The following is a 25,674-nucleotide window of genomic DNA, read 5'->3' as shown; positions in this document are numbered from 1 at the left end:
ATTAAGTGGCTTCCCTTATCAGTTTTTTAATCAATACAAGGTTGTAATGTTCCAGGCATGGGAAGTCCTCTTTCTCAATCCAGAAGAGGCCAGAGTTTCTTAAAATACATTTTCCAAATACACTCTGGGTGCTTTTGTGCTTCAGTCCAGAAGCGGTGTAAGAAAGGGACGGAAAAATCATGTTCAAACATTGAAACTTGACATGAACCAGACGGGGGCAGCCAGAATGCGAAGCCAAAAGTGTTCAGGAATGGAGGCCAGGAGGCGGTCTGAACACAAACTCTATGTGCTCCATTTGACTTTGACTTAAAACTGTGAATGCTTTGAAAGGAGTGCATACCACCTATCAGCCCTACATGAAGGTAGAATTTTTGAAAATCTGTTTTATGCCCCGAAAGTTTTGAGAAATTTCAATTTTATGCTGCTGGCCAAATTTTCCAACGTAAGTTTGCCTTTGCCTTCCATACGAGTTTGCCCTTAAATTCTGCCATGTGCAGTAACTCCTGGTACCACACAATAAAAAGTTTTGCAATAAAAACCATATACTCTTGATAAATGCTTCCAGCTAAAACCTACTGATATTTATCACGGGAAAACAGGAAGATGGAATGTAGGTGCAGTAAGCAGCAAAATCTGCATGTTATTCTCCATTATTGGGGGGGAAACTTTAAATTGAGTGGTACTTATTGCACCCGATAAATTCTAACTCAGCAGTCAGATTGCATTGCATGCGATAAGTATTGCATCAGTTACAGAACCACTCATAATGAAGGGTATAGCAACAAAAATTAAGTGCAAAAGTGCCATCAACACCCTCAAGCAACCAGACAAGGGGAAACCGTGCAACCTAATTTTACCCCATTCTTCCACACCCCGACCCCACAAAGAACGTAAGTCAATATCAGTGTATCAAAGGCAATAGTGAAGCTACATGGAATCAACCACATCCTGGTTTAAACTAGACTTGAGGTTAAAGTTGTTAGATCGATGATGTCCTGCACCTCAGACTCTTGTTAGATGTGTTGCAACATTGTTCGAAAGCCCAGAGAACAAATTCAGATTATGCAAGAAAACAGAAGTCAAGTGGTTCACAGGAGGAGCTCGAAAATTGAAAGGATTTCAGTAAATAAAAACAAAAATAGTCACGTGCACATGGGAAGTAGTTAGAAACACACAGGGAAATAAATTAGACCCCATTATTATTCACAGAACAATATGGACCTCACAGACCTCCCCATTGCCCAGTTGGCAATGTTCTTCTGTGCTGTAGTGTGACATTGTATCTCAGGTTGAGGCAGGCTGAACTGAGGTAAGAAGCCATGACAGGAGTAGAGTTTTGGCTGCTAATGGGGGCTGGGCTTATCAGTAAGACTTAGTGGTGCCCAATTCAGTTAAAACTGAGTAGAGACCAATCCCCATAGCCTAGATCTTTTATTTCTTGAATTGTTCTTCTTGAAATCACTGCGGAGATGCAGCCTTCAAAACTAGTGACGGATCCTACTACTTGGTAGGGGTACAGTTTAAGAGCAACAAAGCATTATGGGAAAGAATGGACGTAGTACTTCACATCTTCAAGTGACCCTTTGACATCAGTGACACTTTCATCAAGTCCTGCTTTTGTGACAAACAACACTTTGCTTTCTGGTGCTGTAGGATCCACAGAAGCAAAGTGGTCTTGGCTAAAAAGCCAAGTTGGACGATGGCGTCACTCATGACAATGGGCGGTTAACACGCTTACTACTTTCATAGGATTAGCAGGATAGGGTGCCATCTTACAGATTCTCCCACCGATTGCAGGCACCTGATCACATAAAAAAAATCCCGAGACAGAAGCATCTTTCTGCACCACTGCACCACAGACTTAACTAAGATCATTGAGAATTCATGATGCGATTGTGCACCCGGATCAAATGGTACATTCCTGCCCCCCCCCCCCCCCCCCTCCCCCCAGCTCTCTTCCAAAGGAACACATACATCTGCATGGGCACGTTCTCTGGCTGTGATTTGTAACTTTTTTTTATCTTGAAATGTGCCGTTGGCTTTTATAACTGGGTTATGTTTTTTGACCGGAAATGCGATGTTGTTCTACACCGCTTTTTAAATTTTGTAAATATGTTAGATGCACGCTTTTTACGTGTTTATTCGTTTAATTAACTAATAAACTATTACTAGTCACTTGATCTGTTCATAGACATGACTGGAAAACATGCATGCGCTGTCCTGGGCTCTGGAAAAAACACACACTGACACACACACCACACAGACACACACATACACACCACATACCACACACACAGAGACACACACAGCACACACACACAGACACCACATACCACACACACACAGACACACAGAGCACGCACACACACCACATACCACACACACACACACAGACACAAACACACACACACACACACACACACACACACACACACACACACACACACACACACACACTCACACACACACACACACCACATACCACACACACACCCAGACACAAACACACACACCACACACAGACACACACAGAGGATGGAAGCCCTATTATGCGGGGTTTCTAATAACTTTGTACTGAACTAATGTTATACACGAGTAAGACATCTTAGAAAGGTGATTCTAGTTTCTTGCTGCAATCATTTGAGCAGCGCGAGGGAGGAGACGGCACAATATTACACCATGTATCGGAGCTGTGGGACACCCCGCTCCCCACAGACGCCTCCCCTTTCCAGTCATGAATTGACGGGGCCGCTGTATTCTGTCTGTTAATCACCGGGGGCCAGAGTCCATAGGCCGCTTCCTTTCCACACACAATGGCGGGAGTAGAAAAGACATGCAGTGGGGGAGCGGGCATCTGCCCCGCCGGTTAATTTGCTGGCTCTCGCCTTGTCTTCTGGTATAAAGGGGAACCCTGGCCCTGCCCCCAGAGGGGCTGCGGAGGGCTATTCCGGGCCGCCAGGCCTGACCTCGCTGCCCTGGGCAGCCTGGGTCTCACAGGCCGCGAGCAGGAGGCCTTCCTCGCTGTGCCCTCTTCTCTTCTTCCCTCAGGTTTTCTCGGCTGGGTGCCCCTGTTCTCAGGGTAATTATCAAACAGATGGCATGTGCTGGAATGCACGCGCTCCCCCTCCCCCTGCATATCTTGCAATAATCATAGGCATAGGCGCCGTCATAAGATGATGGTTGAACATAAACATATACACACACACGAGCATACGTGCGTGCGCAGACGGATGCGTCCAAGTCACAAAATGCAGAACCATGCAAATTCAGCTCATGCATGCATGCACCCAAGCAGAGCCACAGAAGCAAACACAAAGGCCCGTGGCTGTACTCAAGATAGATATAAACTGAGAACACAACAGCTAGCCATTTCAAAATTCAATGCAGGCTCCTACATACATGCACATGCACCCACAGTGTGTGCATACGTAGCTTAAACTGAAAACGCTGTCACCCACACATGCAAAGTATACACAGACTCATACACACACCGCACACAACCAGCATAGACTGAAAGCAAAGGTTCATGGATGCACTCAAGCAAAACCATACCAACACACACACTCACACACACACACGTATGGTTGTATCCATACCGCCCAGACCCGAGAACAGCAGATATGAACGTTAAAGCCAAGCTGAAATGCATAGAAACATAAATTTACCTGGGCACACAATAGAAATAGTCCATGCTCAGACCCAGTCTTGCGTGTGCGCACATCCAAGCACATATAAACATAAAAGACCCTACCACAAACAAAACTACTGAGCGCATGAGCCACTGAACACTTACACAGGTGATGGGCAATTTCATAGGACACGACTACTCTCTCTTCTCTTGGAGACTCCCACAGTAAAGAGTTGGCATTTTGATCCACGAGTCAGCTCCTAGAGGCCGTGTATATGGCAGTGGTGTGCTATATAAAAATCCGAGGTCAGTTGAGGAGTTGGCGAAGTGCACAATACCAAGACTGTAGCACAAATTTTAAGAAACGTGAAGGCCCTACTTAGAGACCGAAGGGGACTTAAGTCCTCTAATTTCTGGAAGACACACAACTAAATATGAAAATGTATTCAAGTCCATATATCCAACCCCTCAAACACAGCCTGCACCTTAGCCAGATGGGGATGTCCAGCACCTACCTGAAGCTTAACTTCACCAAAACAAAAATTACTGCTGTTTGTAAAGAACAACAAGCAAGGACTGGTCCAAACCTGACTCAACAGCATGAAGTAGCTTTCAACCTCAACCCTGGAAACCGATTTCACCCTCAAGGAACAGAACACATCACTAACCAAACCAGGATGACCTGGCACCAGCTTTCTCCCCTAAAAAAAGTGAAATCATTCCTCCCAGAAACCGACTTCCGAGGTGTTGTTTACACCCTCGGATGGTGGCAATGCCCTGCTACACGCCTCCCATACTTCATATTGGTCCCCTTTTAAGGCATCCCCTGCTGCAACAGGCTTATTAAGCCCTGAAGATATATGACCATTTCATTCCCACCCCGATGTAACACCACTGGTTCTCCTTTCTGACCGGGACCATTTTCAAAGTCACCTGCATCATTTACCAAGCCATCATGACTGGCATCCTCGCAAACCTGACTCACAATCTCACCATCTGTGGTGGTCACGACTTACCACCAGACTGGTGATGAAGATGGACAAAAAAGAAAATATACGGTAACAGGGCTTCTCCATCTATGCACCTGGGATCTGGAACAATATTTCTGTATCCATCAAGACTGCCCCACTCCTGCTCCAATTTAGGGAACACCTGAATACATGACACTACATCATGATGCAGCAAAAGTCGACAAACCAGCTCTGCTCCTGTCTCATATTGACTATGGATTTTATTTTGAGGTTGTACAGGGATCCTCTGCCTTTTAGCTAGGTTCACGGTATATAAGTAAGTACCACATACATACAGACATACATACATGCATACATCGATACATGAAACATTTAATACTGAGGGAAATCCACTCCCTTGATTTAATTCATAACATCCATACGGAAGACATTCAGGTGGCAGAATCAGGCAGAAGCACCTGTTTCACTCCATTTCCAACCTCCTCAGAAGGTTGCAAGGCAGACTTGATCCTCCACTTGGATGGAAACCTATTGCCTTCAGGTTGCAGAAAGTGCTCAGCAGCAGGTGTTTACCCTACCAAGCTATGTGCCCTGCTCTAGACATGTGTTCCTCCTCATTGTTCTATGTTAAATATCCAGAGCATTGCAATGAGGGTATGAACATGTTCCTCTTTCTAAACCCTCAGAGTCATTTCATTCACCTCTAGCGTAGGAGGCGAAATTTATGCCAAATGTACAGTGACACAGGTGACTCTCTATCACCGGAAACAAGTATAGTTTGTGGGCCAATGAAGGTCTAAATTTATAATACCACATTACTAAATAGGTTGCTTGTGGAAAGAATAGAGACATTATAGTCCTCAGAACCATTGTAACCATCTAGTATAACAGTACCCATCAACCAGTATTGTCCCGAACACCACAACGTCCATGCGTACACCAGTGGCGTAGCTAGACCTACTGCCTTCCAGGGCGGTCCCTGAGTTTGCCACCCGGTGCAGGAAAGAGCAGGAAGGACTGTTTCTCGGGGGGGGTGGGGGATGTTAGTCGGCAGACAGCTTGCTCAGCTCCACCGCCCCCCAAAAGAGTGCCACCACCCCAGTTACGCCACCTGCGTACACTGATTGTTACTGGCCCTCACACACCCATTCAGAGAGCAAGACCAACGGTATGCCCCTGGCCTCAGAGAGACCAGCTCTAGCTCACACACAGACCATAAAGGCCAGGGATACCAGAGACCCAGTGCAGATAAAAGGTATGCCCAAAAGGCCACGCGATCATCATAGTTCTAATCGATTCAACTGATAACACAACAAAACACCATTATGTGACACAGTAAAGAAATGAAGCTAGCAATATACAACTCCATCATGACAACTGCAACGAAAAGAAACTTTATGAACCAAACAAAACCTCCACCAATCCCAGATACAAAGAAGAAGCATTGACAGAGCCAAGAGGACTGGCTTTTCACCCCGGGGAAGTGTTTGGTGATGGAAGATGTCTGTTTTTGTACCTTTTGTCTGTTGACTGCACTAAAACTAGAAAGAAAATCCGATTAAAAACCTACATTTTGGGCAACGGCAATATGGACGCTGGGAGCAGGGTCCTTTGCTTAGCAGACGCAAGTCATAACTCACAGAAAAGTGTTCTGAAAAGGAGTCCGAATATGAAGTCTGCATTGTATATGGCGAACCTAAAAGGCGTTCAGAGGAAAATACTGCTGAGCAGAAACTTTTAACCAAGGGCCAGTATTTCAGTTGCAGCTTTAAGGAAGCGTAAGTGCATAAACATCCTTACTTTATGAAGAAAAAAGCCATAAATGAAGCACCATGTTATCAGGACAGTAAATTAAAACACATCAATTCTCAAGTGCGATTAGAGGAAGCACGGCGATTTAATGACAGGCCTTCAAAGAGTGTGCGGTTCTTAAACAACACATTGGTACTACTTGATGCCACATCACCAAAATATAATGGGAACACCAATGGGACACTGTAGCCATACCCAAAAAGCCCTGGCCATAGAGTATAGTCCATCTAAGCAATGCCAAACCATAAAAAACACACATGAACACCAATGGTGAAAAGGCGTGTCCCAATGCCCAGTCTAACTCTGCACTTCGTCCTACTGTATGTTTTTTAAGAAATGGTGCTAAATTAAGGCCACTGTAGCCAGTAACCTTAGATGTGCGCCGGATTGCAGCAAATGGGCTACAAAATGGTGCTGTCCCTTGTGGAATGGGCGCACCTAAATGACAAACTAATCCTACATGGAGCTTTCCAAATCCTTGCACTGTAGCGTCTCCTCCTCCAGCCTCAGCTCCGTCTCTCTAAATTCCATCCTCTTCCTGCGCAGTTTGGGTCTGCCTGAGCTAGAACATATTCCTTCGGTTCTCTCTTCTCATCCGACAGGTTGTAAGTAAAATTCCAAGTGGCTCGAAATGCCGAGCCTGGTTATCCCATCATTACCCGCAGCAAAACTTCCAAAGAAAAACAAGTTGCAAAGTTCCGAACCCAACACTAGTATGCAGAATAGCACACAGCACGTGAATCTACAACATGCACGCTGCCAACCACACCTTTATACAATTAAAATGTGAGAAGCTGTTGCCCTGCCTCTATCATCACCTGCTGAATTTGTCCCTGTATGTCCACATTTTACAGATGAATCCAATGTGTCCTTGTCAGGACTGCAAAAAGAACAATTGATGGACAGAATGTTGAACAATGTCAAATATTCTCCCCAGTATAGAGATCTGGGCCTAAATCCATCGTTTTTTTGCTCCCCATGCCATTCCAGTTTAAGGGTCCCAAGATGCTTGTTTCTGGTCCGGGGAGGACCTGGCTGGCAGTTTGGGCAGGACTCTTTCCATGGGGAGCATGGTCAAGACTTATTTGCATATGGCTGGGTCCAATCTGTGGTGGCATAGTGGGCAAAATAATGATGGAATAAACCCAGATCTCTTGACTGGGGGTCACTTGTTGAAAAGTTTCAGCACTCTGTCCATCATCTTGTTGTGTTTGCCATGGATATCGCACATTCAGTTTTCTCTTTGAATCCTGGTACTTTCAGGCCTCCAGAAAGAGGATAGGATGAACCACGCTAACGTGAGATGTGACAAGTTGCTAGATCTGGTCACAGGATATATGCCTTTATTATTCTCCATAGGGCCCAAACTGGATACCAGGTGTGAATTCCCAAACATTTATGCTTTACAATACCAGCTTGGAACTGCCCTACTGAGCACAAGTTTTGAATGTTTTTTACTGAAGCTTATTTTGTTCTCTTGCTTTGTCATGCGGCACAGTATTTTTTTTTTCAATCGAGGTTACGCATTGACAAGTGATTCCTAAACTTAGATTCAAAGCTTCCTTGTTCTCACCTCCACATCTTCAGCAAAAATAGACTTAATTCAGGTTTTATTTTAGATCCTCCCCCACCTACGCTGCCACATGAGAAGGAATATGTGATTGTGAATGGAGGCAAGCAAAGAATTAACAAAGGCAATTGAATGAACCCTGCTAAAAAGATATTATCATTCTGCTGCCTACTACTGCCCAAAGCTGTCAACTGGGTGGGAGAGGTTATCTTCAACTCAGGATCCATGCCAGGTTTGACAATATAGACTTAAATACAAATAAATGGAATTCATCTAAATAAAACACATGCACAAAACGATTGGTTAACCAGAAAATCTGGCATGGATCTGGCCCATGTGGACCTTCAGTGGACAGTGTTCTACCACAATAATGAGTTTCTATGATCAACCTTGAAAAATGCTGACTGCAGAACAGCGACTCCCTCTATATTGTCCAGGTAAATCTAAACACGTAAACGTAGATTTATTATCCGTAACTCCACATTTATTGATCTTGGTGATCGGTAGGTCAATATTTCTGACCTTGATATTTTGATATACAGCCTACTAACATCCCTGCTTCAACTGGTTGTAGCTTTACACAAAAAGCATTCTGATATGCAGTGTCACCCCTTTTATAGGAAAACACAACTACAGGACCCATATTCCAACGTTCTCGTGCCATCCATACCTATAGCCCCCTTTACCATGTTTAATCCGTGAACTGATCGCCTTTGGGGATGTTTCCAGGTTTCTGAAGTAGCGCAGTAGCATTTCTGTAGGGACTTAACAGGGAATTAACACTCCTGTCTCCCACATTTTAAAATTGTCACCCATTTATCATCATTTATCAGCCTGTACTTCCATGAAAGTGTTTTATTAACACATTTTAGACTCACTATAATTTCTCCAGCTGCTTATACAGCTGGATGGGGAACGACACTATAGCATTACTCCTACACTTAAAGCCGGAGGACGGGGAAGTCTACACACATGCAAAACACTGCAGAAAAGAACCTCCGTCTAACCATCTTAATATTTCAACACACTGATCGACACCACGAGGAAGCATTTTTTTTGCAGTATTTTTTTATGGCGCAAACTCGACCCGAAGGTATTGGAGCACTTTACATGAGCTCCATTTACATTACACATGGCCACATTCATTTTTTGGTGGGCACGGCGAGATTAAGTGATTTGCCCAGAATCACAGGACGTTGAGCCGATGCAGAGACTTGGACCTGGTTCCCCAGATCTAAGGTCGGCCGCTCTGGCCGCTAAGCCACATCCTCTCCTGGGTGCAGGGGACACTTTAAGGAAGTGCAAATTCAGTAAGGAGGGGATGCTGCACGGAAGGAGAAGGACTGTAGAGGGTAAATACACTTTAAGGCTACCAATGGCCTTGAGCTTGGGTGTTGGGCACTGTCAGGAACGAAACTAAAACAAGCAATGGCAAAGCCAATAGCTCTCGCCTATGATACCTATTGGCTTTGTCCATAATTTTTGGCCATGCTGTGCACACTGCGATTGCTGTGCAGTATGGCTAAATATTAAAAAAATATAAAAACCCTATAATGTGGCAGCTGCATCATTTTGTAGCAGTGAGGCACCGCTCTTGCGTGCACTCCAAAATGAGGCACACATTTTTTTCTTTTTCTTTATCAATCTGACAGGGAATGGTGACTAAAAAGGAGCACCACAAGCACTTTTTAACATTTTTTAGCAAAATTGCTTTTAAAGAAACGGAAATAGGGAAGCGGGCCAGGGACCAAGCAACACAGAGAAAGGACAAGCTGGGGAGAAGGATGGGAGTGAGAGAGAATGTGAAGTGTTGCTGAGGTGATAGAAGGTGATAATGTATTCACAGGGAGCAGGCGGTGGGAGCAAAAACACAACAGGCATGGAACAACAGTGCAGCGGTTACAGAGGGTGGGGGAAAAACAAATATCAAAGGAGGGTGGGAGGAGGGGGAAAGCAAAGGGCAAGGAAGGGTGGGCAAGAGCAGAACACTCGAGAGAAAACAACGCAAGGCAAAACGGGGTGGGCACAGAAGCACACCAGGAAGACAGCTGGTAAATACATGCACTCTCATGGAGTGCTTTAAAAAAAAGAATAGTTCATGAATAGTGGCACTCGTGGAAGAATAGAAGGAACCAATCAGAGATGTGGTAAAAGTCTATACTCCATAGGAGGGAGAAACACAAATGGATTGACTAAAACAAATAAACCCAGTTAATAGTAAGAAAGCAAATGTGAGTGAAAAAATACAAAGCCAATGATAAGCAGTGGGCGAAAGACATTTTGAGGTAAGATTTCGATAAGTCCCTAAAATGTCTTCACATGCTGTCAGGTAGGCTTCAACCTATTAAAAAGGGGTTCACACTTACAACAGCCAGCCAAAAAATAGTCATCAAGTTAAATCACACAAGAAACAGCTACTGCACCGATTCACAACTACTCAAAATAGGTACTCCTCAAAGTGGCAAAAAAATATGAGTTGGTAGTTTTTTTGTTTTTTTTTAAAGGGGCAGTGCACTATCAAGGGGGTGATGGTAAGGTAACTGCAGCGTGAGGAACGCTTATGAATGAGGGGAGCAGTTATCAATGGGGGAAGCATAGCAAGGAAACGGATGAGCCCTGTAAAGGAGGGATGGAACAATGCAAGGAGGGGAGCACTGTATGACAGGGTAGCAGCACTGTATGGACGGAGAAACACTGTAAGGTCTGGGAGCAGGGCCGGCTTTAGTGTTCGTGGCGCCCGTGCAACAATAATTGTTTGGTGACCCATCACCGCCTCCTCGTATTCTCTCACTATCACCGGGCAAAAGTGCCCCTCATCTCTCCAATCATAAGTTATTGCTTAACACAGCACCCCGCCCCTTGAGGTCAGCGCCCAGTGCAGCCACTCCGGTTGTACTGCCCTAAAGCCAGCTCTGTATGGGAGAAGCAGTGTTTGAAAGGGAAAGGAGCACTGGAAAGATTAAAGGAACAGAAAGAGCTTTTCTTGTCCCATCCAACCCCCAACACTATCCCCCACACCCTCACTGTCTTGTCCTGCTCTGATTAAAGTTTAAAAACCCTATTTTAGGTTTCTATGTTTGAATGTATTTTGCATACCACAGTCTCGCATTCTGTGTAAATGTAAAGCACACTGACACTATTCTCTTAAGGGTAGCGCTGTTAAAAAAGCATTAAAAGAAAGAAGACACTGTTGAAGAGGAGGAAGCCTGGATGGAAGAGGAGATGTACTGTACAGGAGAGTGAGCACCGCTTAGAAGGCAAGGAGCACAGCAAGGGTGGAAGGGGAAGAGGCAAAAGCACAGCAAGGGTGGAAGGGGAAGAGGCAAAAGCACAGCAAGGGTGGAAGGGGAAGAGGCAAAAGCACAGCAAGGGTGGAAGGGGAAGAGGCACAGCAAGGGTGGAAGGGGACGAGGCAAAAGCACAGCAAGGGTGGAAGGGGAAGAGGCAAAAGCACAGCAAGGGTGGAAGGGGACGAGGCAAAAGCACAGCAAGGGTGGAAGGGGAAGAGGCAAAAGCACAGCAAGGGTGGAAGGGGAAGAAGCAAAAGCACAGCAAGTGTGGAAGGGGAAGAGGCAAAAGCACAGCAAGGGTGGAAGGGGAAGAGGCAAAAGCACAGCAAGGGTGGAAGGGGAAGAGGCACAGCAAGGGTGGAAGGGGAAGAGGCAAAAGCACAGCAAGGGTGGAAGGGGACGAGGCAAAAGCACAGCAAGGGTGGAAGGGGAAGAGGCAAAAGCACAGCAAGGGTGGAAGGGGAAGAGGCAACAGCACAGCAAGGGTGGAAGGGGAAGAGGCAACAGCACAGCAAGGGTGGAAGGGGAAGAGGCAAAAGCACAGCAAGGGTGGAAGGGGAAGAAGCAAAAGCACCGCAAGTGTGGAAGGGGAAGAGGCAAAAGCACAGCAAGGGTGGAAGGGGAAGAAGCAAAAGCACAGCAAGGGTGGGAGGGGAAGAGGCAAAAGCACAGCAAGGGTGGAAGGGGAAGAAGCAAAAGCACAGAAAGTGTGGAAGGGGAAGAGGCAAAAGCACAGCAAGGGTGGAAGGGGAAGAAGCAAAAGCATAGCAAGGGTGGAAGGGGAAGAGGCAAAAGCACAGCAAGGGTGGAAGGGGAAGAAGCAAAAGCACAGCAAGTGTGGAAGGGGAAGAGGCAAAAGCACAGCAAGGGAGGAAGGGGAAGAAGCAAAAGCACAGCAAGGGTGGAAGGGGAAGAGGCAAAAGCACAGCAAGGGTGGAAGGGGAAGAGGCACAGCAAGAGTGGAAAGGGAAGAGGCAAAAGCACAGCAAGGGTGGAAGGGGAAGAGGCAAAATCACAGCAAGGGTGGAAGGGGAAGAGGCAAATTTTCCTACCTTGTTCACTGGAGTTGTCGCCGCTCTGTGAGGCAATTCCACCGCTCGAGGGGCCGGGCGTGCCGGAGTGCGTGGAGCCCGTTTCGTCATGATCACGTATCCAAGAGTTATTCTGAAGGCAAGACAGAAAGTGTAAGTTGTGGATTTCCCAGAGCTCTCCACTCAACAGTGCATGCTATGCAAAGTCTGCAGTAAACTATCAATCAATTAATGTAGACTGGATTCCCAATTTTTCTGGCAAAAAAAATCCCAGTCCATCTTCTCTGGCTCAAGATTAATGTGTTTGTCAAATCACCTAGATGGGATTTACATACTCTGCATTCCGCTTTGCATATTTTTTTAATTACATGAAAAGCACGTGCATTGCATTTATTGTGACTCCAACATGATTACCGCAATTGAAAAATTATTTTGAGCATTGCAATTGTGATAAGAATATACAATATATCTGGATTATATTAATATCTTATGTTACATTAATTTATAATGCGCACGAATCACCCCGGGAGGGTTATCTCGGTAGAAACCAAGCTATTCCCATCCTTGGATATAGTTGCATTCAGGTATACCCTACATATATTTACATACATACTGGGTGATAGCAGCCCTGCCTTCAGACAGGTAGTGAATGACTAGCATTTTTCAACTCATTCACCTCTTGAATTAACAGGCAGCAAAAATGGCATTACGTTGTCCGATGACACCATGTCAGATTTAACCAACGGCCTCAAATACGATCATGTTGCTAATCTGAGGGGAGTGCCCGGACAACAAAATGTCATTCTTTCTAGGACTCTGAAAATACATGCGCCAGAGTTGAGGAGCTCCGTAGGATAGGGTTGTTGGTTTCCTGTCACTGGAGAAGCAACGACTGCTCGGGCTAATGCAGCTTTCTCTTCCCATGACTAGTAGAGCAGATAACCAGAAAAGATCTTGGTGGGATGGCCTTCTCCTCACTGCTGGTCTATCCTGTCCACTTCACTGTCAAGTCGCCATCACTGCTAACTGCAGACGCTCTGGTTGCTGCTCCATCATGGTTTCTGCTCCATCACTCGCTGTTTACTGGGCGAGAACAGAGGCCAAAGATGCCTAACCTATCAGACCAATAAGTCCTCCTTATACCGTAACCCCATCCTCGTATAGACTGATCCTCACGCTTTTCTGATACCTACAAAGCTATCCGTCACCACTGTTTGCACCTATCTGTTACTGTAACCACCTCTCTCCAGGTCATAGCGGGTGCTCTTTCCAGTCCAGGAATTATGAATGATAACCTAAAGCATTTTGGTCTTCCATTAAACTACTCTGACAAACACATCTGTAAAGAATGGTTTGTAGGTGAAAAGTTCAAGACTGAAGGCATTGGCCACACTGACCTGTAATAAAGTGGTCACACTACCAACTATCTGCCCACCAGTTACCCCTTTACTTCCCGATCACTTCACCTCGTAGCTCCTGAAACCTTCTGTTCGCCGGATTCGCATTTCGCAATCTCCACCCCCACCCTTCTTTCCATCCACTTACCTGTCTTGGTATTCAACCTCACTTCAAATGTATCCCTTTCCTCACTCCTAAAACACAGGCAAGCAGTCAAGCTCTTTTCTGTTAGTGACAAGCCCGCAGCAGCACGTACCAGCTGTGAAATCTTTTTTCCCTCCCTAACTTGTTTATTAAGGTACATTTTTTTACATCCACGACACGACTGTTCATACTTGAATCTGTTTGATGCAATAACAGATTTTCACAACTCTCCCCCGGCAACACTAGGGGCTGCCAACCTGCAGAAGTGGACTTCTAGTAACTGTGCTGCGTTGAAAATGATTAGGAGGCAGACTTCTGCAGGCTTACCCGAAAGCAGGAGAAATAGGATAGTGAAAGAAATTGATCTGCCTGCTTCCCAACCCACCCCTGCCTCAACCTAAGACTTGCCCTTTTTTATTATCTACCATTTAAATAGATGGTTTTGTTGCATGGCACTTGTCCCTGAACTTCAAAGCGCTTTTTAAGTCCATTTTCCTTCTGCATCATCTTGAGCTTCGAGAGAGTATCACATGACTGCCAGCAGTGTGGATCTGAGGGCACTATCCAGAGTAGACGCCTCTTTCCTTTACCTGGCTTGACCTCTTCTATTCCACTGTCGTGCTTTGAAAATAGGCCAATGGCAGAATTTGAGCTGTGCATGAAATCAACATAATATAACACTGTACTCCTATAGTTCCTCTCTCCTATTCGATCCATCCCTCTCATCACCTATAGAAGCTAAATTCCTGCCTCAGGTGGCTTCCAGTTTCCCCTGAGGGGCAGCTTGTCTCTTTGCTAGTGAGTGAATGGGGCATTTTCAGGCCTTTATTTTCAAACTACATATGCAAGACGCCTGCACAATCTCCATGCTGAAGCTATAGAGAAACAGGCATGCTGCACTCAGCAAGTATACTTTACTGCATCTGATGCAAACTGTAGGAACATTTTGCACATCGCCTCGGCTTTTGTCTAATGTTTCTGGTTTAATTAACGTACATTATCACAATCTGCAAAATTCTTTCCCAAAAATATCTTTAGGGGATAACTTTTAACCCTTCCTGTCAGCCACACTTTGCTTTCTATAAATGATTGGCCAATATTGGTGTTGTATTGCGCATTGCAACCCACCATTTGCCATTACTTTTCTGAAACAAATCCTTAGGGTAGGACCCAAGGCCCTGTTGCTTCCAATGTGCATGGCTTGCTTCTAATATGTTTGGCTGACTCCCAATAAAAATAGAGTGTGGTTAACACCCAACAAGCATTGACATAAATGTGTCTTGCTTCCAATACGCATAGTTGCTTCCTTTAAGTATTGCTTGTTTCCAGTATTACTTGCTTCCATTAAGTATTGCTTGCTTTTACTTCGTATTGCTTGCTTCCAATAAGCATCACTTGCTGGCTAAAATTTGATACCTAGTGCCCGACAACAAATGCAGCTTACTTGCAATAACTCCCACACCTGTGCAACTAAATTGAACATTTTAATTTTTTTTAAAAATTGCATTAGGCGGCTCCATGTCCTTGCTATTTTAGCATCAAGGCCATGCCAGTTACTTAAAGGTGAATTTAAAGAGAAGAAACAGTAAGCGCCAACTGTGCTCTAAAAAGAAAGCAACAACAGATTGCCCCTAAATAAGACTGCGGAAAAAATCCCTTAAGTAGCAACCACGAAACACGCTTGGCACACAGGTTCCATACTCCTCCACGCCCCCTAGGGTGGGCCAGAGGGCCCAGCACACACCTGTTCCGGGAGCCGCAGCAGTGCGACACAAGTTAATGGCACGCTGTCTGTCCCGAGGAAACATGTGCAACTCCACAGCACCCCCTGGTGCTCAGATAATGGAAACACGCCGTTGCTTTGTTGAACGTGTAAACTTGTTGATGACACATCTGGATAAACGAGACGCGTGCGTTAAAAACATCTGCTCTCGCCAATTTTTCTATACGGAACGCACAGTCACGTTATATCGTTTCTATAACCCTGTTGTGTGTTTTGTTATTTTCATTGTTTACGAAAAGAAAGCAGCTTTTGCTTTTCACTTTGAACAGAGTTCTATTCCCCACAGACTTCCGAGAGAGATCTGGCTTCCTTCAAGAGTCCTCCCGAGCTGTCACGGTCTCCAGACTCCGGATGCAAGGTTTCTAAGAGACCTGTGACCTCACTGCAGGAATCTCGCAGAAGCTGGATTCATAGAAATATTGCTTCACGGAGATTACGCAATCCTTCACTGGCAAAACAGGGGGTCATTTAGTACCAGGAAATGCAAAGAATGTCTACGGAAATGTCGAATAAAGAAAAGCGTCAGATAGGATTGTACACGGTACAGCAGGACCTAGAAACTGGCCAATCGTGAAATCTTGAGACGCCTTGAAAAGTATTTTGCCCCTTAAAGAGCCCTGGGAAGACTCAGCCGCCTCATTTTGGTGCAACAATGCCTGCCTCTCAGAAGGTCAGGCACTTTGCACAATCTTCCAAAACCTCCACAGGCCGGTGGGTATTTGCCCATCAACTAATAGAGAGAGAAGCGGAGGTTTCGCTTTATAAGTCCACGCGAAATCTAGAGTGTTTTAAGGCTACCAAAAAAACACAGTTATGAAGTGTTTATAAATAAACACAGAAAAAGAGCATGGATAAAGTGAAAAAAATGGCCAGACTGGCCCTTGAGAGACCTAGTTGATTCAGCCAATGAGACATTAGTGCAAGTCACACTGTGACACCAGATACAGTGACAGCACAGTAAAGGGGTGCTGCTTTTGCCGAGTCCTGGATTACTGCTTTGAGGCTTTGGGCGCGTAGCTAGTGGCTTGGCCAAGATGACACAGTTGGTAACACTGTGAGCCAGGGCAGTTTAGATGTGATCTATTCAACCCCTCCACCCTCTTTCCCATGCCCTTTTGTTTCTTACCCCTCCATCCTCGCCCGCTCCTTTAAGTATACTACTCCCGCCACCATCCCCGTCTGTTTCTGCACTCTCCTTCCATCCCGAGTCCTTGTTTTTCTGTGACTTTAATTGATGGTTATACAGGCTTTTAGATTCTCGGATTTCTCAGCATTCCTTTTTGCCCTCTCACATCCCGTGTCTAACGTTTCAGGAGAGGAGATCTGTGCGCAGTGATGTAGTCAGAGAGGGCGGCCGTGGGGGTGGGGATGCGGGCCCCAGAAGTGAACTTTTTATCCATACCGTGATGGATACAGCATGTTTGTTTTTAGTGGGGGGTGACATATGGTGAAAGCAAAGTTCCTGCCTGGCACGTACTGGTGGCGGTGGCAGAACTTTGAGTTCACTGGCTCTGGCAGGGGAGTAGTTGAAGGGTTTACTTCCAGACCCGCGACTCTAGACTTCAAGTAGGCGACATCCCAGCCACCCCCAGTTCTAATCCAGGCTGTCGGGTTCCTCCTCCAGCCTGATCCTACCAGTTCCTGCTCCAACACCGCCACCGCCTGCTTGAGTCAGTGTAATAGCCAGTGTGTCCTGGGCCATATTGCGTGGATGGAAATGGGCCCTACTGGCTGCTGCTTGAAATGTAAAATACAGCAATAATCAGAGTTCAATGGGACCCTTAGACCGCTGGGTCCTGGTACCACTGCACCTGCTGAACTAAAGGAAGCGACGCCCCTGGATCCAGCCTGACTCCAGCACCAGCCTGAACCAGACAACTTGTACCATCCCCACCCCCCTCCCCGACTCCAGCAAATTCTCCTTAATTATGATTCCAGCACCCCCGACACCTGCAGCACCCTGCTCCAGCAAGACTTCAAGAGCTTAATCTCCAGCCTGCCTCCAGCATCACTGCTCCAGCATCACTGCTCCAGCCTGCTCCAGCATCACTGCTCCAGCCTGCCACCATCATCAGTGCTCCAGCCGGCCTCCACCATCACTGTACCAGCCTGCCTCCAGCATCCCTTCCCCAGCCTAACTTCAGCATCACTGCTCCAGCCTGCCTCCAGCATCATCGCTCCAGCATCATTGCTCCAGCCTGCCTCCAGCATCATCGCTCCAGCATCATTGCTCCAGCCTGCCTCCGATATCACTGCTCCAGCCGGCCTCAAGCATCACTGCTCCAGCATCATTGCTCCAGCCTGTCTTCAGCATCACTGCTCCAGCCTAACTTCAGCATCACTGCTCCAGCCTGCCACCATCATCAGTGCTCCAGCCTGCCTCCAGCATCACTTCCCCAGCCTAACTTCAGCATCACTGCTCCAACCTGCCTCCATCATCACTGCTCCAGCATCACTGCTCCAGCATCACTGCTCCAGCATCAATGCTCCAGCATCATTGCTCCAGCCTGTCTCCAGCATCACTGCTCCAGCCTAACTTCAGCATCACTGCTCCAGCATCAATGCTCCAGCATCACTGCTCCAGCATCACTGCTCCAGCATCACTGCTCCAGCATCAATGCTCCAGCATCATTGCTCCAGCCTGTCTCCAGCATCACTGCTCCAGCCTAACTTCAGCATCACTGCTCCAGCATCAATGCTCCAGTATCAATGCTCCAGCATCATTGCTCCAGCCTGTCTCCAGCATCATTGCTCCAGCATCACTGCTCCAGCATCACTGCTCCAGCATCACTGCTCCAGCATCACTGCTCCAGCATCAATGCTCCAGCATCACTGCTCCAGCATCAATGCTCCAGCATCACTGCTCCAGCATCACTGCTCCAGCATCACTGCTCCAGCATCAATGCTCCAGCATCATTGCTCCAGCATCACTGCTCCAGCATCACTGCTCCAGCATCACTGCTCCAGCATCACTGCTCCAGCATCACTGCTCCAGTATCAATGCTCCAGCATCACTGCTCCAGCATCAATGCTCCAGCATCACTGCTCCAGCATCACTGCTCCAGCATCACTGCTCCAGCATCATTGCTCCAGCCTGTCTCCAGCATCACTGCTCCAGCCTAACTTCAGCATCACTGCTCCAGCATCAATGCTCCAGTATCAATGCTCCAGCATCATTGCTCCAGCCTGTCTCCAGCATCATTGCTCCAGCATCACTGCTCCAGCATCACTGCTCCAGCATCAATGCTCCAGCATCACTGCTCCAGCATCATTGCTCCAGCATCATTGCTCCAGCCTGTCTCCAGCATCATCGCTCCAGCATCACTGCTCCAGCATCACTGCTCCAGCATCACTGCTCCAGCATCACTGCTCCAGTATCAATGCTCCAGCATCATTGCTCCAGCCTGTCTCCAGCATCATTGCTCCAGCATCACTGCTCCAGCATCACTGCTCCAGCATCAATGCTCCAGCATCACTGCTCCAGCATCATTGCTCCAGCATCACTGCTCCAGCATCAATGCTCCAGCATCATTGCTCCAGCCTGTCTCCAGCATCACTGCTCCAGCCTAACTTCAGCATCACTGCTCCAGCCTGCCTCCATTATCAGTGCTCCAGCCTAACTTCAGTAACTATTATTCTCTCTTCAGACTAACAGACCATCCCCAGCCTGACACATGCAGCCCCTGATCTACCAGACATCATCAGTTACTGCTCATGGTTCTGCTTGACTCCAGCAGTGAACCCTCCATTAAATACTGAAATACATATTGCATCACCCAATGCAGTTATGCTTGTGTAACTATGAATATTGTAATTAATATTAAACAAAAAGCTGAAGGAGGCATTTTTAAAATGTTGGAAAATGCAACATCCTATGAGATGTAGGTGCCTGTATAACAATACAGGTAAGCACCTGTTTCATACTCTTGGCACCTAGATTAACCCTAAAGAAGGAAAAGCCTAAATTGAACTAAGAGAATAAACCATTTACAACATGGGCTATAGGGACCTATATGAAATGAGCAGGTACATGCCCAAGGCTTTAAGTGGGCCGGGTCTCACTGGTGCTCAGCACTGGCAGTTTTTTAAAGGAGGCCTCGAAACGCTCTGTTTTGTGCCCTGGCACAGGCGGACTGCAGTGACAGCAGGCACATTGATGTGCGCGTGCTCACACTGCTCACTTCTCACTAGTGGAGAAGTTACAGCATGACGTCATGCCAGGTGAGCGTTGTAGGGAAAGGGAAATCCTTTAAAGAGTCATTTTCTCTTTGGAGTTCCCTACTCTTTTTGAAACTCTGGAGCAGCAACGTTGTTGTGGTGTCTTCAGGGCTTTAAGTGGAAGCTTTTTAAATATTATATACAAGCCATAGTTGATGCTTATTTATCTTTTGCAACTAACAACCATAAACAAAGCAAATAGTCCTTACTTGTAGGCATAAAGTTACTTATTGTTTCATATATCTGGATGCAATGACAGAAACAGCAAAATACAAGTAGGGCGGCACACTATGATAAACAAAGGTTTTTAGCTTATGTGTTTTTAAGCCACGCCCTTAATTACATTGACCACACCCCTTTGAGAGACCCCCTAGTTTTTTCATCCCACTTAAAGCCCTGTACATGCCTATGTGACTAGGGCCTGATTTTGACAGGCTGGATACTCCATCACAAACATGACGGATATCCCTTCTAAAGGATTTCAAGAATCCCAGGCTGTGGGCGAATGAGATGGATAGATGTATACTGGCAGAGACCGTGGTCTTTGGGGCCAGGGGTTGCCCCAAGAAATGGGATAAAAAGTGGTCGAAGTGGAATGTGTATCGGGGGAATCTCTGTGTGTCACCTACTGTTGCAATGGAAATAAACACTCGGATGGGCCGGGAGGAGAGGTTGTAGTCCACATTAAGTACTAACTGCCGTCCTGTGATCTGTTGAGCATATTAGAGTTGTTGTCCAATCATGTATGTATGGCTTTGATGAAAAACCAATAAACAAATTTAAAAAATAAAAGAATCCCAGGCTGTAATGCACTTGTAAAACAGCAGACGGGATATCCGTTATGTTTGTTTCTGAAAGTTTCCTATACGCCAATATTTAAATCAAATCAGGCCCTGAATGGGTAAACCAATAAAGCATCGATATCGAACTGGATGCATAAAGGGAGCCCCCAAATTGAAATCTGAGAGGGAGGCGCGTATAAGACAGCAAGGGCCTGCTTATGAGCTGTCCGTGTCTGAAGCCATAACTATCATTCCTGATAAAATCTGATATTAAGGTGTTCGGAATTTATCTTGTGTGATAACTTTAGATTCCTAATTTTTGAGGTATAACATTTTTGTGCTTACTGGGCTAAAATCCATACGCCCAGGTAAACACCGGGACTTTTCCCCTTGATTAACTCTTGACAAGTTTGACCAGCCAAAATTTAACAGAGGATGTGAACTTGATTGCATCCGGTGTGATAAAACTCATCACTCTTATAAATGTGATCCCTGAGCATTCATGGTCATTTAGGAGGACTGGCAACATAAGAGACCACTTGTAATCAGACCCCAAATAAGTGAAATAAAATAGCTTAGAGGCTTGCGCACGGCTCTAACATCTGCAGGTGATGGGTTCAAAGCCATTTACCGTTCAAAGGTGGTCAAAATGAGTACATTGGGTAGTGTGACCCTATTTTAATTAGGTTTAGAGACAATCACTAGTATGCATTTCTGGTTGGTTTTATGTGATTAGACCAGGGGCCTTCAAACTTGGGGGGGGGGGGCTCAAGTGATCCCAGGGAGGGGCCAGGCACTGGCCAAAAGAAGCTTTGTACTAATAATAGCGCTTTGTTTGAAAATAAAAAAAAATTGTGGCAGCAAGCTGCTCTGTTATGGGCCATCACTAACATATTTTGCTATTTATATCCTAGTTGGGAGTATGTTTCAAAAGGGATAGAACTCCAAATATTCTTCAAAAAACCCCACCCCCGACTTCTAATAGTCAGACTGTGGATACTTGTACCTGCTAGTAAGGCCTTCCTGGCCACAATAGTATGTTTGGCAATCATGTTTACTTGTACCTGCCAGTAAGGCCTGCCTTACCAGAATAGCATGTTTGTCAATCATATATTTGATTGCAGTTTTAAAACAGTAACAGAACGTAACTGCAGTGTTTAAATATGTATAGACATATTTAAACATTGGCAATTTAATAAAATAATTGTAAAAAAATTCTGAAGGGAGGGGTGATGTTTTTTCCCCCCCACTGGGATAGAGGGGGGGGGCGGCACTAGAAAGTTTGAAGACCACCCACTTAGACTAAACACCACGCTGCTGGAAAAAACAGGCACCAGATAGTCACATTTGAAGTTTTGGGTCTAAAATTGGCCTTCAACGCTGCCACCAGATCATATTAGACCAATCAATCAGAACACTGTGGAACATCTCATAAAATTTCACACAGTTAAAAAAATTCTATAGCGCCTCTTTTCTTGCCTAAAAACACATAACAACGTTTTAAATATAGATTCTCGCAACCTGTTGCTTGCCAAAGTATATGAAAAACGCACTACAGACAACATATGACCCCCTTCCGTCAATGATACTCTTGTAACACTTTGGCAGCTCACAGTTTGCCCGTTTTAAACTATCGATTACTGGAAGCGGCAGCGTGATACGAAGCCCACGATGACGAAGTTGACCCAGCTTTGCTTTAACTCCAAAGGGCCCCTGAGTTCGCCGGGGCCCACAGAGGCCGCACCCTTCTCGGGTTCACAGTCCGCGGTCAGAACCATTTGTCGGACATGTCCCCTAGGAACGTAATCACCCTGACCCCGGCCGACCCCCAAATCCGGCTTCAAAGGGCGCCCCGACCTCGTGTGCCCGGGGACCCGGCTGATGAATTATGCAGCCCCGCCGATGCAAGCCCCGGCAGGGGCTCAGGTTCCAGGCCGCGCTGCGCTCTGTGTTCTCTCGGCCTCTCCTGCGCCCTGGGCCTGCAGCCAGCCACCGAGGCCTCCGATACGACTCGGCCTCTGATTAACCCCGATACATGATCGCTGGACCCCGGTAAACCTGGGCACCGGGGTTAAGGAGGGGGCGGGGGAGTCACGAGGACCCCGCGCACGCAGCTTACGCACAATAAAAGGGGTTAGGAGGTGCCTGTTTAAAGCCGCAGGAGGCCAGGCAAGCAACAAGCCCGCCACAGGCCGCTTTAATCCCCCTCTGTACACATCTGACGGCAGCCGGCTGCGGACGCCTTATCAGGCCTCGGTATCAGTGTAGGCCTTTCACTGCTGCGTCTCCGCCATCTGTGAGGAATTACGGATTCGATAACTTTAAAGTGTAAGTTAAAAACACACAACCTCGAGGAAGTTTTTTTAAGGCGCTCTCCGGTCTTCTCTGCGTGGTTGCTCTTTGCCTGTCCATGCAGTTTGATTGGAACCTCCGCCATTAACTGCAGTAAAACTATTATGAGCACATTTGAGTGGCACTGCAATAAAGCCATTTAATCTCGTTTATGTGCTCACAGCTTTGGCAGGTAAGTGAACCAAGGGACGGGGTGATGAAAGTATTTGCCCAGGATCATACAGAATTAGTCAAAGGGAGAATCCTGGACGAAAATTCAGATCCCCGTGTTTCAAATGTGGCAATGTAGCCCCTAGAGTGAGCCAGTGATACTCAAAGTACGTCCCGGGGGCCACATGAGGCCCTCCTGACCTTTACATGCGGCTCCCTAGGCAGCAGCAACACTGGGCTGCTGTTTACTCGACTCATCACTAACGTGGAAAAAAAATGTTAAATTTACAACAATCACTTATTTAAAGATTAATTGCAGTTAGGGAAAGGAAGTAACTAGGCCCTTAACTTTAAGAACACCTACATTTTAAAGACATCTAGTAGATACACACACTTTACATCCCCCGCTGTCATCAGTGCGGCCCTCGTTCACACCATAGGCCAAACTTTGTGGTCCCAGGGAAAATGTTTGTGAGTACCCATGCCATAGACCATGGGTACTCACAAACATTTTCCCAAGGGCCACAAAGTTTGGTCTGTGATGAGGGCCGCATTGATGCCAGCAGGGTGGCGGTGGGGAGGGGCGGTAAAGTGGGTATAGGGGAAGCAAAGTGCACATTGTGAAACCAGAAAGCCTGAGATCATTCTACCAAATAGTGTGGAATGAAATACACTCTTAAATTTTGAAGAGACGTTATCAGATTTGTGCTCTTTTGCTGCAAGTTAGCTTTGAAAATGAAGGTGTTCCTAAAGTTAAGTGGAGCACGAGAATCTAGTTACTTTCTTTTTTTTAAACTTTAATTAACCTTTGAATAAAGGCTTCCTGTAATTTTTACTTCTTTTTAACGTTATTGCTGAGTTCAGTGAACAGCAGCCCAGTGCCGCTGTTGATCAGGGGGCCACATGTAAAGGTCAGGAGGGCCGCAAGCGGCCCTGGGCCGTACTTTGAGTATCACTGCCCTAGACCAACAGTCCAAACTTCCATATTAATAGTAGTGATAAAATGAAAAACAATATTGAGTAATGAATTAAGTCCAGTGTCGTAACGAAAATTGATGCGGACCTACTGCAGACTTTGGTGGGGGTCTCTCAAACTTTCACCTAGGCTTCAGAAATACGCAAAGGTGGGCCCTCTGGGGCTGGTGGGTCTCTTTATCGAAGGGGGCTGCAGGCTGCGTTACTCCCTGGTTAAGCCAATTGATAGAAATGATAACCATTTTGTTACGCCATGGTTCCATACAGCTCCCCGCTAGCTTCTGGAACAGTCTATGGTGCTACTACTGTGTAATTTCTGCCACAGTGAACAACTGTTAATGCCTCTTATGAGGAACTGCTGTGTTCACTGACACGCTCTCCATTGGCTCTGATAGAGAGGGGTCAGAGTTCAGGAACTAACCCTTGTCCACAAGGGTGTGTGGGGAAAGAGATCGAAGTGCCTGTACGACGACCTTAGCTGCCACAACTGGTCAAGTGCCCTTGACAACAAAGCACTGGCTGTCGCACATTTCAAGATATCAGTCTTAAGAATTAGAATCTTCCCGATAAGATCTCATTTCGTAGAATAAACTTCCTCTCGCACTTAAAGAACGACGAAAAGCAAATAGACCAGAATTATCTCTAAGAACGTGAGTGTTTACTAAAGGCATTACTGTGGTCACTGGGTACACTGCGCCTTATCTGATAGCCGCATCGCTGTTTCTCTTCTTTCTGTACACACACTGTGAGACGTAATTTAGCACCGTGTAAAAACACTGAGTAAGTGCATCCACTCTTTAAAAGCTATGCATGATGTAGCCTAACGTGAGACAGACAACTGGAGTATGCTTGAACCGTAGGGGAGCAGATGCTGTCTTGCGGCTAAGGCACTTGGATTTTAAACTGTGCGGTTCTTGGCAAATGACTTAATCTCACTGTTTCCAAAAGTGTAAACATGAAATAAATTTTAAGCAATAGTAAATATGCAAAATGTAGTGTCACTGAAATGCAAATATGTAAATCCACAAATGATGCACAGCACTCTATTCTGCTTGGTTGGCACTATGTAAATGACAACACATAAATACAGTCTGAAGTCTCTTTCACTAGCCAGAATTTCCCCAGTGACCTCTACCAATAGTCCTGGACCTGGATGCAAGAGTTATTGATTTCTGAGTCGGGAGTCTGTGCCACGATCTTGTGACAGAGACTTGAAGATGATTGATCCTTAAACCTGCCTGTCACATTATTCACAGGTTCTTTGGCCACCTGCTTGGAAGTAATAATTCCAGTCAAGTACTTCGCTCATTGCAGGGAAGAGCAGAACTAAATTTACCTTGAGACCAGTTTCATATTCTGTCTGGAAAAAGCTGTGCCTGAAAGTAAGTTGTAGTGTACGAGACTACACCTGATATATGGGAATCTCAAGGTAGCCATGAGGGTCCTTTTGATGAGAAATAATTGTAAAAGTATTTACTAAAATTAATTGTAATTTGTTATATTGCACATCATACCACACATCTGCTATTTCTAAGCATTGTAAATGACAGGTGTTACTTTTAACCGATGT

General features: G+C 46.0%; 1 protein-coding gene across 8 annotated transcripts in view; it reads right to left on the bottom strand.

The window, feature by feature from the left end:
• Nucleotides 1-25,674, bottom strand: part of LOC146798028 (homeobox protein meis3) — a 128,640-nt gene that overhangs the window by 43,698 nt on the left and 59,268 nt on the right. For all 8 annotated transcript variants that reach the window (XM_085625260.1, XM_085625261.1, XM_085625256.1 and 5 more), the window contains exon 7: nt 12,324-12,435. In XM_085625260.1, the coding sequence (XP_085481386.1) occupies nt 12,324-12,435 (112 nt within the window). The remainder of the gene's footprint in view (nt 1-12,323; nt 12,436-25,674) is intronic.

The sequence above is a fragment of the Triturus cristatus genome, chromosome 9 (assembly GCF_964204655.1).
Source record: "Triturus cristatus chromosome 9, aTriCri1.1, whole genome shotgun sequence".
Lineage (NCBI taxonomy): Eukaryota > Metazoa > Chordata > Amphibia > Caudata > Salamandridae > Triturus > Triturus cristatus.
The sequence above is the reverse complement of the archived record's forward strand: the minus strand, read 5'-3'. Positions and strand labels throughout refer to the sequence as shown.